The sequence below is a fragment of the Eumetopias jubatus genome, unplaced genomic scaffold (assembly GCF_037043125.1).
Source record: "Eumetopias jubatus isolate StellerSeaLion01/CBP00866 unplaced genomic scaffold, mEumJub1_p1.0 scaffold_4, whole genome shotgun sequence".
Lineage (NCBI taxonomy): Eukaryota > Metazoa > Chordata > Mammalia > Carnivora > Otariidae > Eumetopias > Eumetopias jubatus.
In genome coordinates, this window is record NW_028274810.1 from 44,816,035 (window position 1) to 44,836,192 (window position 20,158).

The 20,158-nt window shown below is 37.2% G+C and overlaps 1 protein-coding gene across 1 annotated transcript in view; it reads left to right on the forward strand.

Moving 5' to 3' along the window:
* SLC44A5 (solute carrier family 44 member 5) overlaps window positions 1-20,158 on the forward strand; it is a 284,363-nt gene that overhangs the window by 216,186 nt on the left and 48,019 nt on the right. The window contains exons 7-11 of the mRNA XM_088022845.1: window positions 5,855-5,939; window positions 12,385-12,513; window positions 13,368-13,428; window positions 16,861-16,984; window positions 18,293-18,376. Of these exons, the coding sequence (XP_087878971.1) occupies window positions 5,855-5,939; window positions 12,385-12,513; window positions 13,368-13,428; window positions 16,861-16,984; window positions 18,293-18,376 (483 nt within the window). The remainder of the gene's footprint in view (window positions 1-5,854; window positions 5,940-12,384; window positions 12,514-13,367; window positions 13,429-16,860; window positions 16,985-18,292; window positions 18,377-20,158) is intronic.

The following is a 20,158-nucleotide window of genomic DNA, read 5'->3' on the forward strand; positions in this document are numbered from 1 at the left end:
AATTGGCCACTTTCTGCAAGGAAAAGTGTGGAGGTGCAGAGAAGTGAATCTGAGGCATTATATTGGAAGATGAACTTTGGGGGAGGGAGCCTCCGTAAACCAGCAACTGGAAAGTGATATAGCAGCAGAGCATAAAAGCGGAACTTTTAGAAGTCTTTTCGGGTGAGTGACATCTCTGCCTGAAAGGTGTTCAGGTGGTGAAGTGGGGCAGAAAGCTAGGTAGGACAGTATGGTCTCAGGATCCCCAAACGGGGAAGAACGGGGGTGCCTGCATGCAGCAGAGTTCCCAAGCATTGGAACAGGGAAGCCAGCTACAGTTAGCAAGCCTCAGAATAGCCTCTCAGCTAGGTGTTGCCATAAAGCTCAAACTGCAGCACGATCAGATGCAGGGGCCCAGCAAGCAGCAAAACTGCTGTGAGACCCTGCTCCTTCCCATGGAAGGAGCTGTGCGGTATGCACAGGATCAGGCAACAGCTCTTAGAGCAGGCGCCCAGAAAGCAGCGGGGCCATGGTGAGACTCCCATCCCCCACCCCACCCTCCCCTGGGTACACTTCAGGAGTCTATGGAATTTGGCGCCCTTGAAAGTGATTGCCTGCTTTTCCCTGAGGGTGCACTGAAGAGGTGGGGGTCGGAATCATTCAGCTCCGGGGCTGGAGATCAGGGCGCCGCCATTTTTATTTTATTTTTTTCATCCTCTAAAGTGGCATGAAAAGCCTTCAGGGAACAAAAGCCCCTTAGAGTAACCCGAAGCAGCTTACACTGAGCTGGCAAGGGGTGGCGCAAGTCTGCCCGGGCAAAGACACCTGAGAATCAGCACAGCAGGCTCCTCCCATAGAGGATCAGCAGGAACATCAGGTGAATACCAAGTTTGTGGATCACACAGAACTGAAAAACTCCTGCACTAGCGGAAAATAGTATATAGAATTTGAGGTTTTTTTCTCATGATTCTTTAGTCTTTCAATTTAAAATTTTTTTTCTTTTTTCCCTTTTCAACTAGCTTCTGTTATCAACTCGTCTTTTTTTAATTTTCATTTTTACATTTTAGAGCTATATTCTTCATTTATGGCTTCCTTTGACTGTATTCAATTTTATTTTTGTATATATATGTTTTTCTTCTTTACAATTTTGGGATCAAGTGTCTTCTAACAAACAGACAAAAATACATCCAGGATGAAATGTATCACCCTGTTCTGTCTACCTGTTTGGTTATATTCTTCCCGCCCCCCCCTTTTATTTCTTTTTTGGTTTCTGTTCTCTTCTGATTTGCCTAGTGTATATTTTGCTGGGGTCATGGTTGATTTTTTTGTTGTTGTTGTTCTCTTGTTCATCTATTCTTCTCTGGACAAAATGACCAGAAGGAAAAATTCCCAGAAAAAAAGAACAAGAGGCAGTAATCACAGTGAGAGACTTAATAAATACGGATATTGGTAAAATGTCAGAGCTAGAATTAAGAACAATGAGTATAACGATACTAGCTGGGCTTGAAAAAAAGCATAGAAGACACAAGAGAGTCCCTTTCTGGAGAAATAAAAGAACTAAGACCTAATCAGGTTGAAATAAAAAAGGTTATTGCTGAGATACAATCAATAATAGAGGCTCTTACTGCTAGGATAAATGAGGCAGAAGAGAGAATAAGTGATACAGGAGATAAAATTATGGAGAATAAAGAAACTGAGCAAAAGAGAGAGAAACAATTACTGGACCGTGAGGGGCGGATTCAAGAGATCAGTGATAGTATAAAGCAAAACAAGATTAGAATTATTGGGGTTCCAGAGGGAGAAGAAAGATAGGGGTAGAAGGTATATTTGAGCAAATTATAGCTGAGAACATCCCTAATCCGGGGAAGGAAATAGGCATTCAAGTTCAGGAGGCACAGAGAACCCCCATCAAAATCATTAAATATAGATCAACACCCCGACATACAATAGTGAAGCTTGCAAATTTCAGAGATAAAGAGAAAATCCTGAAAGCAGCTTGAGACAAGAGGTCCTTAACCTTATAAGGGTAGAAACATTAGACTGGCAGCAGACCTATCCACTGAGACCAGGCAGGCCAGAAAGGGCTGGCATGATATGTTCACGGTGCTAAATGAGAAAAACATGGGACCAAGAATACTTTATCCAGCAAGGCTGTCATTCAGAATGGAAGGAGAGATAAAGAACTTCTAGGACAAACAGAAACTAAGAGAACTTGTGAACATTAAACCAGCCCTGCAAGAAATATTAAAGAGGATCTTGTAAGCAAAGAGAGCTCACAAGTAACATAGACCAGCAAAGAAACAGAGACAATAAACAGAAACAGTGATTTTACAGGTGATACAATGGCACTGAATTCATATCTTTCAGTAGTTACTCTGAATGTAAATGGGTTAAATGCTCTAATCAAAAGACATGGAGTATCAGATTGGATAAAAAAGCAAGACCCTTTGATATGCTGTCCACAAGAGACTCATTTTAGACCCAAAGACACCTCCAGACTGAAAGTGAGGGGGTGGAGAACCATTTATTATGCTAACAGACATCAAAATAAAGCTGGGGTAGCAATCCTCATATTAGACAAATTAGATTTTAAACCAAAGACTGTAGTAAGGGATGAAGAGGGATACTATATCATACTTAAAGGGTCTATCCAAAAAGTAGATCTAACAATGATAAATATTTACGTGCCCAACTTAGGAGCAGCCAATTATATAAACCAATTAATAACAAAATTAAACACATTGATAATACAATAATAGTAGAGGATTTTAACACCCCACTTACAGCATGGATAGATCATCTAAGCAGAAGATCAACAAGGAAACAAGGGCTTTGGATGACACACTGGACCAGATGGACTTCACAGATATATACAGAGCATTCCATCCCAAAACAACAGAATACTCATTCTTGAGTGCACATGGAACATTCTCCAGAATAGATCACATCCTGGGTCACAAGTTGGGATTATTCCCTTCATATTTTCAGACCACAGTGCTTTGAAACTTGAATTCAATCACAAGAGGGAATTTGGAAGGAACTCAAATACATGGAGGCTAAAAAGCATCCTACTAAACAATGAATTGAACCAGGAAATTAAAGAGAAATTTAAAAAAAAATCATGGGAACAAATGAAAATCAAAACACACTGTTCAAAACCCTTGGGATACAGCAAAGGCAGTCCTAAGAGGGAAGTACATAGCAATACAAGTTTTTCTCAAGAAACTAGAAAAGTCTTAAATACACAAACTAACCTTACACTTAAAGGACATGGAGAAAGAACAGCAAATAGAGCCTAAACCAAGCAGGAGACCAGAAATCATAAGGATTAGAGCAGATATCAATTAAATAGAAATGAAAAAACAGAATGGATCAATGAAACTAGAAACTGTTTTTTTGAAAGAATTAATAAGATCAGTAAACCCCTAGCCAGACTGATCAAAAAGAAAAAAGACCCAAATTAATAAAACCATGAATAAAAGAGGAGAGAACACAACCAACACCAAGGAAATACAGTCATAAGAACATATTATGAGCAACTATATGCCAACAAATTAGGCAATTTGGAAGAAATGGATACATTCCTGGAAACTTATAAACTACCAAAACTGAGACGGGAAGAAGTAGAAAACCTGAACAGACCCATAACCAGCAAGGAAATTGAAGCCTTAATCAAAAATCTCCCAACAAACAAGAGTCCAGGGCTAGATGGCTTTCCAGGGGAATTCTACCAAATATTTAAAGAAGAATTAATTCCTATTCTTCTGAAGCTGTTTCAAAAAATAGACATGGAAGGAAAATTTCCAAACTCTTTCTATGAAGCCAGCATTACCTTAATCCCAAAACCAGACAAAAGACCCCATCAAAAAGGAGAATTACAGACCAATATCCCTGATAAACATGGATGCCAAAATTCTCACCAAGATACTAGCCCATAGGATCCAACAGTACATTAAAAGGATTATTCACCATGACCAATGGGATTTATTCCTGGGCTGCAAGTGTGGTTCAACATCCGCAAATCAATCAATGTGATACACTACATTAATATTAATATACATATTTACAAATACCGTATCAGATAAAGGGCTAGTATCCAAGATCTATAAAGAACTTATCAAACTCAACACCCAAAGAACAAATAATCCATCAAGAAATGGGCAGAAGACACGAACAAACATTTCTCCAAAGAAGACATACAGATGGTCAACAGACACATGAAAAAATGGTCAACATCACTTGGCATCAGGGAAACACAAAAGCACAATGAGATACCACCTCACACCAGTCAGAATGGCTAGAATTAACAAGACAGTAAACAACAGATGTTGGCGAGGATGCGGAGAAAGGAGAACCCTCCTACACTGTTGGTGGGAATTCAAGCTGGTGCAGCCACTCTGGAAAACAGTATGGAGTTTCCTCAAAAGGTTGAAAATAGACCTACCCTATGACCCAGCAATTGAACTACTAGTTATTTACCCCAAAGATACAAACATAATGATCTGAAGGGGCACCTGCACCTCAATGTTTATAGCAGCAGTGTCCACAATAGCCTAACTATGGAAAGAGCGGAGATATCCACAGACAAATGGATAAAGAAGATGTGGTGTATATACACAATGGATTATTACTCAGCCATCAGAAAGGATGACCACTTAGCATTTACATCAACATAGATAGAACTGGAGGGTATTATGCTGAGTGAAATAAGTCAGAGAAATACAATTATATGGTTTCATTCATATGTGGAATATAAACAGCATAGAGAATCATAGGAGAAGGGAGGGAAAACTGAATGGGAAGTAACCAGAGAGAGAGACAAACCATGAGAGACTCTTAACTATGGGAAACAAACTGAGGGTTGCTGGAGGGGAGGTAGGTGGGGGCATGGGGTAACTAGGTGATGTGATGAGCACTGGGTGTTACACACAACTGATGAATTATTGAACTCTACATCTAAAAATAATGATATATGTTGGCTAGTGGAATTTATATAAAAGCAAATAGATAAATCTGGGGAGAATAGGGATAAAATGTGAGTTCCTGGGCCCCATATCCTGAAATTTGGGCTCTTAAGGGTAGAGAAGGAGTCAGGAATCACAATTTTCAACAAACACTCCCAAATTTTAGAGATACATATTAAAGTTGGACAGCCACATGTCTTGAGTTCACTACATAGTCTCTTATGTCCTCCCAACACCACTGTGAAGTCAGTAGGGCTGGTATTATCCCCATTGTGCAGATGAAATTGAGATTCAAAAGAGAATCATTGACTGCTAAATGGCAGAGTAATACTTCACTCAATGCTAGTTAAAGTGAGTATCAACCTGCCTCATTACTATGCTACTGACCACAATTTCAAACAGAAGATATCACTCAATTATCTTTTTTTAGTTTACCAAAGTAATAAATTTAGAAAATCCATAAAGGTACAAAAGTTAAACATATTATCCCACCATTCATATATATTGTTTCTGCGTATGCTTTACCTGTTTTTGAAAAATTAAAATCTAATTATATTTTAATACTCTTTAGTAACGTGCTTCCTAAAATTAATGTATTGTGAATTTATCCATCCATTAAACATTTTCTTCAATGTTATTTTCCAGTGGTGATACAGTCTTCTTTGTGGGCTAAAATTCTTTAACCAACCCACTGTTGATGGACAATTTAATGATTTCAGTTTTTTACTATTACAAAAAGGAGCTTTGAATGTTAGGCAGCCTAAAGGGGAGTTGGGGACTATATTGTAGCTGTCTAGGGAAAATGAAGCCAAATTTTAAAGGTTATTATATTAAAAGTGTACAGGGTCTGAAATGATATGGACTACTTCCACAGTCACTAAAAAGATTATTTTATGTTGTTTTCTTAACAGGAACAAGACCATTTTGTTTTACTTTAACTTGTTCAGCTGTACCAGTCCCTCTGTGGTGGTAAACTTACAGTGCCCTACCACACAGGTAAGGCAAAAAATGCATTGTAATTTTGAACATTCTTGGATAAAAGAATCAGCAATTCCATTTGAATTCTGAGTGTGTATGATTAATGCTGAATTTATAGAAGGTGGGAAGACATAAGCATGAGCTCATGTTTGTTCATATACAATCAAAATGAAGCAGGATTAATCATTATGGTATCACTAAAGATTCTCAGTGATTTTGTTGAACCACCTATTTTTATAAAATGAACAAACTGCAACCCTGAGAAGTGGTATTTTTCTCAAGATCCGTATTAGGAAGAGCAAAGCTAGCTACTATAACTAATAAACTCGAGTTTTTCAGTGACTTAACATAATAAAGTTTACTTCTGGTCATGTGACAGTATAAGGTTGGCGGTTTTGGTCAGTGGGCAACTCTTCTCCAGACTCCTTTCATCTAGTGGCTCTGTCTTAAGTCCTTCTTGTCATCTGCATCCACTTGCCAGAAGGAAACAAGATAAATAAGCATCTCTGCTCTTATAAGCCTTGGTTTAGAAGTGTTCACACATTACATTTCTACTCCTACAACATGCATATTATTTTTATATGTTCACACTTAGATGCAAGAAAGAAGGACTAAAGCAATGCCATTGTGGGATAAGGCATAGACTTCAATGGGCAGTTAGTTGGGTCTTCTATAGTCTATCCCTCTGTCCTCCAGAATACTCTTCTTCCCAAGGGAGACAACCCAGCATCCCACATAGTACTATTTTTAACCCAAAGTCCAAGGATCTCTGGGTGATACATCCTCTCTTTATCACATTGAATTCACAATGGGGTATGAGGCTGGGACTATTAGAATACAAACTCCAGTTCAGAAAGGGAGGAGTGATAAATGCACAGGGGTTTCTGGTGCATGGCACTGGAAAACATTCTTATTCGACCTGGATTGTATTCCCCATTTCAGCCTATGGTCCTTTAACCACCTGGGAGGTTATTTCCTGTCTGCTAGCCTCAGACCACATCATTGCTGAGCATTGGAGATATATGCTCTTTTGAGGGCCATAGAACTTTGAAGCTCCCTTCCTGTTGTGCAAATTTAGCACCTCAAAGATTATTTTAACAGTCAGAGGCCTTTTCAGATTAGGTCATGAATTCTTTGGCAGCACAACTGCCTCAAAAATGTAATAGGCTTCTAACTTATTTGCTTCCTCTTTGTTCCATGTACTAGTAAACTGCACCCAAAGATCTTCTCTGATCTAGTTTGTAAATCTGCTTGCTTGCTCTCTTCTTCATCTCTCTCAAAGACTTTTGATATCTTATTTCCTGCTGAGACTAAAGCCAACTTGAGATATTGGCATCTTAGTTCTGTGACTACCTCTATCACAAGACTTTGTTTTCTACCACAGTCACCCACTCCCAAGATCAAATCCTTGACCTTGTCATACCAGTAATTACCACCCCTCGTAATCTCAGTTTCAAACATCCCAATGTCTGCCCATCTCAATCCCTCTAACATTCCAATTACAATCATTCTATCTCGCCGGGACCTACAAAACCCTAATGTTAAGCCCTTCACCGTATCCCTCAGTTCCATCATGTTTTCATTTCCCTCTCTGTCTGACTTAGATTTCATGACCCCTCTTTAAATTCACTCCCTTATATAAACCCCCAATTCCTTTGCCCCATCCCATGTAGTTGTACTTCCTACAAAACTTCATCCCTAGCTAAGTGCAACTCTGCCTATTCCATGCTTGAACTCAGGTAGCTGTGAGTTGTTGAAGAAAACCTACATAATAGTTCCTTCGATTCAGAACCACTAATCTCAGTGGGCCCTTAGTGCTGTCCCACAGCCACACTACAAACCCCTTGTCTGTTCACTAGCCTAGCTAGGAAACAATTTCTAGAAAACAGTTCCACACCTTTTCCTCTTAAGCCTCTAAGAACTCCATCCCAATCTCTTTGTCAGCCTCTGATTTTGCTTACTATTTCACTGAGAAAGTGTAAGTGTTTAGAAGACAACTTTTAAAAGCTCCTACAGTAATATCCTCTTGCCTACCTGTCATCATTTATGTTCATATACTTCTTCAGCCTTTCCTTGTCATAATGTGGATGAACTGCCTGTGCTCCTAAGGTCAGCCCATCCATTTGTGCATTATATCTCTCTCACACACTCAAGCACATCATTCCAGGAATTTTCTGGTTTTTTTTTTTATTACCATTTTTCCTTCTCTACTAAATCATCCCCATCAGTATGCAAACATGCTGTTATTTCTTCTATCTCAAAAAATTCTCTCCTTGATCCAACACACCCCGCCCTCCAGGTACTGCTCCATATCTCTGTACCTCTTTTTTGCAAGTCCTCAGAAGAATAGTCTATATTCAGTGTGTCTAAATCCTCTCTTCTCATTCAGGCTTTTACTCCTACTCCAATTTTCTCCAAATGATACCATGGACCTCCATATTATTAAACCAATGGCCAATTCTCATTTCCACATTTATTTGATCTAACAGCACTGTTTATTCAAGCCCTCCTCCTTAAAACACTTTCTTGACTTGGCTTCTAGGGCACAACATTCTTTTAGGTTTCCTCCCAACTCTCTGGCTACTCTTTGTTAGTCTCCTTTGCTGGTTTTTCTTCATCTTTCCAACATCTTGAAATGTTGGAGCTCCCTCCCATCACCAAGCTTAGTCCTTTTCAAAATCTACATTTACTCTTTTGGTGATCTCATCTAGTCTTATGGTTTTAACATCATCTACATGCTGCCCTCCCTAATTTATTTATATATGCCCTCCAGATAAGTCTGCTCCCTGAACTCCTCATCTTTATATGCAACCAACTATGCAATGTGTCTACATGGATGTTTAGTTGGCATCTCAAATTTAACATCTCCAAAACTCAATTCCTAATCTCTAACTTCATCCTTAAAATTATTCTCCAAAACCCAGCAGTCTTCCCTCTTTCAGTTGAGGTCAGCTACAAATAACACGGAATCATCCTTCATTCCTCTTTTTCTCTTGCACTCATGTGTGAATCTTCAGCTAATTCCTCTGGTCTCCATTCAAAATATACCTGGACTAACTACTCTTCACCTTCTCTTCCTTTTTCCAAAGAACCATCATCTCTTTCCTAGATTAGTTCAATGACCTCTCGACTGGTCTCTCTGATTCTATCCTTGCCCTAATTTCTACCCCTTACAGTCTCTTTTCTACCCAGCAGCCAGTGTGATCCCATTAAATATGTCACATTTATGTTTCTCCTTTGTTCAGCCCTTGCCCCCATGGCTTCCCAAGTTACTGAGTTTAAAAGTAAAGTCTTAACAGTGGCCTTACAGGATCCTTCACTGTCTGTCCAACTTTGACTACATTTGCCGTTACTCTTTCTCTACTCACTACACTCAGGTTATATTACCCATCTGTTGTCTTTGAAGGATCCAGGAGTGCTCCTGTCTCAGAGCATTAGACTTTGCTGTTCTCTCTGCCTAGAGTACTCTTTCTCCAAATGACTACGGCTTGATCAATAGTCTTCATGTCTTTCCTCAAATGTTACCTTTTTAGGGAGGCCTTCCTTGATTACCCATGTAAAACTGGAATCCTACTCAGCTACTTTGTACCTCTAACCTCCTTTCTAGCCATTTTTCTCCATAGCCTTTTTTACCATCTTGTAACAAATAATTCTACTTACTTGTTGTTATCCATTTAGCTCTACTAGAAAGTAAACAGATTAAGGGCAAGGGTTTTTATCTGTTTTATTCACTATTGTGTTTCCAGTGCCTAGAACAGGCTGAGAGTAGGTGATCAATAAGTATTTGTTGCAGGAATAAATGAGTGAATTAATATCTTCCTCCTCCCAGTCTAGGAAATTTCCCACTGTACAAATCCATCATTCCCATGGTGAGACAAAAATATCTTTGTTTTTTATGTACCCATGTCCATGTTATTTACATTTATGTTAAGTATACCATAGATTACTTAATAAATATGCTTTTTTCATACCAAATGTAGTCTTTTAACCTACGGTATAGCTCTTCTACTCACCAAATTCTGATTTGTATTAGAATGTTAAACCTATATGAATTGCATATATAAAAATAATGATGAAGAACTACATTTAAAGTGCCCCTTTGTGGTTACACAAAGAATTGAGTCAGAATGTATTTACCTGCCAGTAATGGAGATTTGCTTTTAGTCTGCCAGGCATTAGTGTATCTACTGATCCAAGCCATATTTTTATGCATTATGTTTTTTGTTAACTGCCAGCATAGTCCAGACATGTGTCACAAGCATTTAAAGGACACACTGTGATCAATTAGGATACCCTACCTCAATGTGACCTTCATTTTTGGCTAACTATATGTTGATTGCTACTAATCAGCATCGTATTTGAAATGAACAAATTGGTCTGATAGAGGGAGAGAGTAAAGAGCAATTGGTATATTGTATTTTAACAGTTCATTTGTGTCTGGAATGAAATTTGTGATTCTCTTTAACAAACCACTTTTTGCCATTTTTAATTACCTTCTTGTATATGTTGCATACACAGCACTTTTAATATGTAGTATACATTGTATGTGTATGTATTTAGGAATACAGAAATCATCATGGTCCCAACTCAGTAGTTCCTACTGTTATTTAAGGCCTGTGAAAGCATTAGTACTTTCAATATTCATTTTATAAATCCATTTAAATGTACCCAGTAGGGGAACTAGTGAAGTTATCTTTCAAAGCCATATAATTGTCAAAGTCTAAATGTAAAGTATCTTCCAATATGTTAAAGGTATACTCAGCTCCAATCAGAGTGAAATTTTTATATTTGCATTGATGATAACCTTAGCCTTCTTTATAAAAATGTGAGCATGTTGGGGGCTTTGAATGTCCCTAAACAGTTCTTCGGCTTTTGTAGAAAGATACCTGTGAAATTTCAATATTTCCTCTAGAGGTGTGTGAATGAGTGAGTGTGTGTGTGTGTGTGTGTGTGAATGCCTATGTATATATGAGAAACTGACAGAAAATACATATGGAGGCATGAATGTGGAGACAGGTTGTTTGCCTTGTCAGAACTTCTAGAAGAAATTTGTGATTCTCTTTAACAAAAAGTGGTTTGTTAAAGAAAATCACAAATTTCACTGCTGCTGCTACTACAAAACAATATTAACTGTGAGATTGGACATATCCATTTAGCTATCCACCTGCTACCTTGGCTGTGGAGTTGACACCAAATATTTTTGCATACAGTAGAAACAAGACCCAAAGAATGGGAAAGAGATGTCAGCTCAGCAGTGGTGTTTTAACCTAGCTGCCCATGGATTGGGCTAGAATCTGGCCAGTGAGAAGTTAACAAAGTACAGCGGGGAGATGCAGCAAGTCAGAGCTGAGAAGGCTTTCATAAGGAGGAACTGAAGGAGAGAATGTGTAAGGGCTACAACTCTCATGGCTTGCTAGGATCTTTGTTTTTGTTTTCAATTACAAACAAAAGCAAAGCCAATAGAGTGTATCTTCTCGGGTTCTGCTTTCTCTCTGTGGAGTTCCTAATTGGATTTCAGTCACTCCACAGTGACTCTGTGGACTACTAGCACAATGATCTAGTTTGGTGTTAATAGGCCCTCTAAGGTCATTCATGTAAAATAATTACATTGGTGACCTCTCTGCCTACATTTGGCTGGTAAAAGACTATAATAATGATTGACTGCCACAAATAGCCCCAATTTTGTTAGTTTCTTATAGTAATAAATCCCCAATTATATTTTGAGAATTGTTGAGAATTCACTGGCACTGATAATTATTAGTGGCATAAGTTCTCAATATTTGGAGCATGTTTAATGACCATTTTATTCATATATAGAAAAGGAAGCAAGACTCTAACCCTGAAAATACATAAACTACATGGACAAAATTAATCTTGCAAATATTAATCTTGCATTATATTCTTATCTACTAACTCAGAAACTAATAAGGAAATATTTTATTAAAGATCCATCATTGTCCTGTGGTAGTGGTCACATGAATCTACACATGATAAAATTGCATAGAACTGCATGTGTGTGCATGCACACACACAAATAAATGAATGCATATAAGACTGGTGAAATCTACATGATGGTAACAATATCAATTTTTTGGTTGTGATATTGTTCTGTAATTGTGAAAGTTATTACTATTGGATAAAGCTGGGTGGAATTCATTATTTCTCACAGATGCAAGTAGATCTACAATTTCTCAAAATCAGAAGTTAAAAACAAGTCTGTCATTGTACAACATCTTCTTGTCTTAACACAAATCATTATCAAAGGTCAAGGAGTAGAGATTGATAACTAGTACATGAAATTTTATTTTTTACATAAATTAGAAAATTGACGTAAGTTTCTTAGATGGAAAATAGTGCTTTGCTCTTTATAGTGGTAGATAACTTAGAAGTCTAATCTTACATCTACTTCCTTGGTTTGTTCAACTCAATTGAGTTCCCACCACTGTGTTCCTTTTCTTCACAGATCTGTGTCTCCAAGTGCCCAGAAAAATTTTTAACTTACATGGAAATACAGTTTATGTACAGAACAAACAAACACTATTGGATGTACTACAGCCAGTTCTGCAAATCCCCTTTTGTTAAGCCTGCAAAGGTATGTGTGTTTAAGCTTAAAACTAGAGAAGAATTTAACTTTTGTGTCAATCTCAAGTGTAACATGAGCATTTGTAATAGACAAGCTCCCAAATCATCTAGGAAATGATTATGTATTATTGCATTAAAACACAAAGGTACATAGAAACACACATGCACCATTTATAGCTTAGCATTGTGTAGACTTCAGGTGTTATGCAAGACTCTTAAGTCTCGTAAGTTAGCTTTAACTATTCTCTGAAACTAATAAATTCTCTACTTGGCTGCATTTTTTTTACCATCAAGATGTAGGAGCTAATGTCATTTGATTTTATTAATGTTACAATTTCATTAATGTGGTGATGAAGATCCATGGCTACTTAGTAACAAGTAGAATTTTATTTCCAAACCCAATTTGATAATTATTCATTAAAAAAAAAATCCTCAAACCCTAGGTTTGAGACTTATAAAGGAATTCTAAAGCCCCATTATGTTAAATAGTATTAATGGCTTCTAACTTAGAGAAGATGCTGTTTTTCCAGAAAAAATTTTTTGAAGATTTAGAGTCTCAGAATGTGTCTAAGACATAAATACACACTTTCAAAGGCGTGTCTTGGCTTCAGTGGGTCTGGTTTTATTATTGTTGATTTGATTGAATTACAGTTAGGACATTTTAGAGCATTTGTCAAATAAGTATGTGTGTGTGTGTGTGTATGTGTGTGTGATAATCTTAAAACCACTCTTATTAGGATAGTAATATGAAATAATGAGATAATTATGGAGTTAAATTTTCAAAGGACACAATTTTTATACTGAGAGTAAAAGTTGTCATTACGTAGCCTTTGAAATGTTAACATACTCTTCCTTCCATTTTAGACTGTCACACAAGTCTTACTGGATGATGATTGTCCAATAGCAATTTTTCCAAGCAAGCCATGTAAGTGGTTATTACTTATCTTAGAACATATAATCATAAAAAGTTACTCAATTCAGTTCCTTATTTCACTATTGACAAAATTGAAGCCAAGAATAGTTGTATGACTGGCCCAATGTCCCAGAGTTAATTAGGAGGAAGCCAAAGCTAAAGCCCATTCTCCTGACTCCAGCCAGAGATATTTCCACTGGAGCTCTGGTAGTTTTGGAGTTTTGCTGCATCAACATACACAGAAAAGATTAAAAATTGATTTTAAAAGCCCAGATTGATTATTTGGTGTTCTATGAGCACAGATAGGCACACACAGACATGATCTTGCACACTCACCCCTGAATTCGTCCAAAGAGTTTGTTCAGAATTTGCCTGGGGGGCAATGGTGGGACATAAACTTGTCCTATAATTTGAAACTTGAAATATTTATATATCTCTGAAAGGAATCAATATTTTATATTTTTAAGATTTATAAATATTATTTAAAATTTATATAAACTTTGAGTAACTTTTTAAAAAAATAAAATAATCACTAATTTCCCATTCTTACAAATATAATCCTAACTACAGAGAAACAACTTTACATAAAGATGCCCATCACAATGCTATTCAGAAGAACCAAAAAGAAAAAAAAGGAAAGGAAAAAGAAACACTGTTATGTCCAAGAGCAAGAAAGTACTTTAAATAAATTATGGTGTATTCATTAAATGAAATATTTTAGAATTATTAAATATAAGTATTAAATAGTATGATATTAAATAAAATGCTATATGCATTATAATGACAAGCATGTATAAATTAAAATAAAAAAGGCTATTCAAAGAAAAATACTGCAAAGAAATATGCCAAAATAGTATGGATGCTTTGGAGATGACAAAACTGTGGGCATTTCCTCTCTTCTTTCTTCTTTTTTCTATTGGAGTAGAAAGCCACGTACCATTTTCTATTTGAGTAGAAATTTGGGTACCATCGAAGTAGCTACCACCAAACACAATGCCTTATGCGCCCTTCTCCCTTTTCTTTGGGTCATTGAGGACCATGAAGTAAAGGTGTAGGTCTTGCAAGCAACTGCATTTTGCCAGGAAGCCCTGGGCAACAAGTGTCAGTAGCCAAGAACAATGTTACAAAAAGATAAAAATGAATCCTTAGTCACTGAAGATATAGGCATAAGAATATAAGACATCCCTGCCCTTACAAGTATAGTTTGGTTAAATCACACAATATAAAACGTACACTGGGGACACAGAAATGAATAAGGCATAGTTCCTCAGAGTACAGTAAAGGAGACATTATGGTGAACATCACAATCAACTTGTACTCATTCCCCCAATAGGTGATTAAGTATACTACTTAATGGAATAGTATACAGCTAATAAAATTCACTTATTAAATAGTTTATGAAAGGAAATAAGTAATATTAAAAGAAAGAAACAAGGGAAAGCCCTGCATTTATTTTATGGTTATGACTCAAAAAAAAAATTCTTGTAGAAGAAAGACTAGAAGGAAATTTATCTAAAATATTAGAGTTCATTGTGGGTGGTAGGACTATGTATTTTGTTATCTTCCTTCTTATTTTCTTTATTTTCCAAATATATAAAGAGCATATTTAGTCATTGGAACTAACTGGGTGAAATTGCCCAGAACAAGGTTGGAGGACTCTGTAGGTGGAAACAGTCCTATTTAAGGAGTGGCAAGGGAAAAAACGCACAGGAAAGCTAAAGGGAGGGCAGGAGAGAACTTGGGCATGTAAGCCAAAGGAAGAAGGCAGGGGTTGTATACTATGTCAAAGACTCAGAAAAGTTAACTCAACAGGAAATATTTACTGAGTTCCACTATGTACCAAGCACTGTGCTAGGTAATGGGTTCAAGTAGGATGATGACTAAAAGGTATTTGGAGTTTTTGGCCATTAGGAGATAATTGGGATCACTGGGAAGACAATTTCCTTGGAGTGGTTGGGGCATGCCACATGTGATTGGATTGAGAGGGAAGAGAAGCAGCTGGTAGAGACTACTATGTCAAATTTGCCAGGGAAGAACCAGAAAAAGATTAGGGAGATACTGATGGAATCAGCCATATTTTAAGTGCTACAGAAGATGGAGGTAGGTAGACAGGAGATCATTTTAAGCCCAAAAAGTCAGAAAAGCCTTGGTAAAGACCTATTTCTTCTTTCCCTATATCAACTCCTTTAACATTTTCAAGTTTAAATTCCCTGAAAACCCATGCAAATCTGTGATTCTTCTTGTAAGAAAAAATATAAAAATGATCCACTTCTGATTTCTCATCCCTCTTGATTTAAAATTGGGGTTTTAAAATACTTTAATAATACAGATTTGTAAAGAGGCAAGGATTCTATTTAATCAAAATAAGTGCATAGAAGATTGAACAGTGAGGTAGCTCTTCGGAGAAATTATGCTAGTCTACAAAGTGTGGGGCATTTTGATAGCTTTAGAATTTCTATTTCCAGCCCCTCCAAAACACCAGGTAAATGAGAAAGCTGGGAGACAAATTACTAAGACTTCAAAAATAAAAATTCAGTTGTTTTAGTAGCCTGAAGTTTGAGCTAGTTCTTGTTTCTCAAGGAATTATTCACTAATCTCCAGTTTTCAATGTTTCATTCAAGAAGTATCTAAGATTTTTTTAATAAGAAAATGTAGGGGTGCCTGGGTGGCTCAGTCGTTAAGCTTCTGCCTCGGCTCAGGTCATGACCCCAGAGTCCTGGGATCAAGCCCCGCTTCGGGCTCCCTGCTCCGAGGGAAGCCTGCTTCTCCTTCTCCCACTCCCCCTGCTTATGTTCCCTCTCTCGCTGTGTCTCTCTCTGTCAAATAAATAAATAAAATCTTAAAAAAAAGAAAAGAAAAGAAAAAGTAAACTCAGAGCACCTTGGTGGCTCAGTTGGTTAAGCGTCCATCTTCATTTTAGGTCATGATCCCTAAGTCCTGGGATCGAGCCCCTCATTGAGCTCCCTGCTCAGCAGGGAGTCAGCTTCTCCCTTTTTTCTGCCCCTCCCCACTGCCGATGTGCACACGCTCGCTCTCTCTCAAATAAATAAATAAAATCCTAAAACAAAAAAGTAAACTCAGTCATACAATAAATGTAGCCTTTTTATTAAAATGTTTTTACCATGTGAGATATGTTATCAATATTACTCTTTTAAAACCTGCGCTGTGCATCTTACTTATTGGCTACTTGATGAATATACCATGTGTAAAATAATCAAGTTTAGAGTGAATCTTCAGATTGTGATCATATTTGCTTTCTACATGTGTCTTAGAACCATCAGAAAACCTTCTGACCATCAAGTAATGGGCAATTATCATTTTGAGCAGTATGTTTATACATTGTCTAGCAAGAATTTAATTATAAATAACAGAAAGCTTAAGAAAGGGAAAACGTTACACAGGAAGAAGTAGAAAAGTGTTTACCATAATTTTATTTTTTTACAGTTCTCCAGAGATGTTTCCCTGACTTCACTACTAAAAATGGCACCTTGACAGTAGGAAATAAGACAATATTTGAAGATGGAAGTGGAAAGAAAAGAAATGCTATAGAACTCAGGAGAGCTGCAAAGTATGTTTGTTTACCTTCTTATTTTCAGTTTGGATGCATCCTATTACTGTACACAAAACGAAAGCTTCCATTAGGTTAAGGGTTATAGAGGAAGAATTATGATTATGAAATATACATGTCACCGTGGATTATCAACAGGTATAGAATTGGGATCTCAGTAAGCATATTGAAAGACCTTAATTTACTTGTTGAATGAACACAATATAAAGATGCTTTTTAAATCACCAATCAAAAAAAAATGACTAAGATAATGATACTGCCAGATGTCTTAAAGGGAAGAGGGCCTTAAGAAAGGCGAGACAACCTTGGTAATGCTGTTTCAGGACCATATCAGTTTCTATGTACTAAATACAGTGAAGTCAATTTACTGTTTCCTTGGTGTACACATTGTGATGTTTCAGGTTATTGGGAAATATAATTCTCTGGGTGGGTACATTCGCATGTGTGCACAAACACAGTATCATTGTGTAGCTCAATTGTTGAATTAAAAGTGAAACATAAAAGATATTCTAAAAATGTTTTTCTCTTCCTTGAGTTTAGCAGTCCAAGTAGAATGGTCCTGCACATGTAATAGCAACATGGATGGATTTCACAAATATAAAGCTATATGAAAGAAATTACAAAATAATAGTACAAGTGCAGTTCCACTGATAGAAAAATTCAAAACCAAGCACAACTAAATTAAATTACCCTGCGATGCATATGTAAGTGGTAAAACTGAAAAAGAAAACTAGGAAATTATTATCACAGAAGTCAGGATTGTGGTTACCTTCGGGGAAGGAAGAGGTGTTGTAACTGGGGCACAGAGGGAAAGGAAGAACAATATTGTAGGTACATAGTGCATTCACTTCTGATAATCCATCAAACTGGACACTAATGATTTGTGCACTTTTCTGTATGTGCCCCATGGTGTCTTCCTGCTACATAGCTGTCAGAGGTTTAGAAAAGGGAATTAAGAATGATGTTCATTCTTGATGCTATGGATTTTGTAAGTTAAAAACTGATCTTATTTAAATTCATTTCTTACAGTGAGATTACTGCAATATTGAGGACATGTCACATACGTTGAAAAGGGATCTGTTCACCATTCTTGAAAGCTACATTCTCTGTGTGTATAGCTATAGTGGCCTTTGTAGTCTACCAAAGTGACATCTCACATATTGTTGTGGCTGAGGAAAGAGTGCCTCTTGATAAATGGCTTCTAAAAATATGTTTTGAACAGCAGCTTGCAAACCCCTTTTATCATAACAAGAACATTTCTGTTTAGCGGTAGTCAAAATAATTGATTTTTTCCTTCTTTGAATTCAGTCGTGTCAATAAAATCCTTGATGCAAGGGCAATTGGAATGAAAGTATTTGAAGACTATGCAACAACTTGGTATTGGATTCTCATGTAAGTGCAAACATTCGTGTTTCTTCTCCAGCCCCGTTTTATCCTTGTAGAATGCTTTCTTCAAATTCCCCATTCAGGGCGCCTGGGTGGCTCAGTCGGTTAAGCATCTGCCTTCAGCTCGGGTCATGATCCCAGGGTCCTGGGATCCAGCCCTGCATCAGGATCCCTGCTCAGCAGGGAGCCTGCTTCTCCCTCTACCCTTTCCCCTGCTCCTGATTCTCTCTCTCTCTCAAATAAATCTTCTTAAAAAATTCCCCATTCATATTTGTGAATAAAAGGTTGACTCAGTTCCTGTGGCTGAAAAATGGGGCAAAGATATTTGGAAATATACCCAGTGTTACAAAAGTTATAAGAATGTAATTTTGAACTTTATTCATTAAATTCCCAATAAAAGTACTTGTATAAATATACTTGAAGTTATGCAGGGACAACATCTGTAGTACGTTTGCTTCTTATTGTTATGTTACAGTGGATGCAGTTTTATTTCTCTGGGTCTGTTTTCTCATTTGTCCTTCCCTCTTATTTTTAACACATCCTTTCCACATAATGTTTGTTATTATCATCAAAGGTCACTATAGTTATGAAGAGCTGAAAAAATATATGAAAGGAGGAGATTAAAAATTTTTAGCCATAAGATTTGCATTCCTGAAAGGTAAAGGAAAATGCAATCACTCTACTGGAGTGGGTACCTGTGTTTGATATATTTAAGGCTATTGCTACTATCTGGCTCTTATATCACCTATGGTTCCCTAGTGATCAAAGAGCAAAGAGAAAACTTCTTCAGATAGTTACAGGGCCCTTTACAACCTGGTCCAACTAGTGTCCCAGATTCTTCTCCACCCATGTTACTTGATTGACCCTATATTCTAAACACATCAAATAACACACCCATTCTTAGAGTGTCAAACCCCCATGTTTTTGCACATTCTGTTCTCTTTCCTGGCACATCCTTGCTGTGTCCTGGGCAACTCCATCTCATTATTTAAAATCAACTTTTGGGGCACCTGGGTGGCTCAGGTTGTGAAGCGTCTGCCTTCAGCTCAGGTCATGATCCCGGGGGTCCTGAGATCCAGCCCACATCAGGCTCCCTGCTTGGTGGGGAGCCTGCCTCTCCCTGTCCCTCTGCCCCTCCCTCCCACTTGAGTGCTTTCTCTCTCTCTCTCTCTCTCTCTCTTTCCTTCTCTCTCTCAAATAAATAAAATCTTTAAAAAATAAAAATAAAATCAGCTTTTGTGTAATTTATGAAGTCTTTCTTGACTTCTCCAGATATAATTACTTTTTCCATGTGTTCCTCCTACCCACATGCATGTGTGTGCACAAGTGTGCACACACACACATACACACATATCTATCATCTATATAGCACCTAGAATTTTATGTTATTTACCTGGCTCTTTTTCTATGATAAACTATGAATTCTTTACCATGGTAACTATGTCTAACTCATCTCTACTTTTGTAACTCCTAGTGTGGTCCTTGGAACATAGAAGATGCGTAGAAAATGTGGGTTCAAGGAACAGTTGTAAAACCACTAGGGGAATAAGATAGATATATTTAACTATATGATGCTTAATAAAGTCAAAACTGTGTAAAATACCAGTGACTAGTTTGTAGAGCTGTAAAACTAGAAAGTGTTTTTTGAGATTTTACTCATTTCGATGTTTTGTCTTAAATGCAATAATTATTTTCGTGTGTATCAGTATTTCAGGATCTCTCTCCATAGCACAGATTGTAGTCTATACTTGACAATAGTTAAACTGGTTCCCCATTGTCAAACTCAAA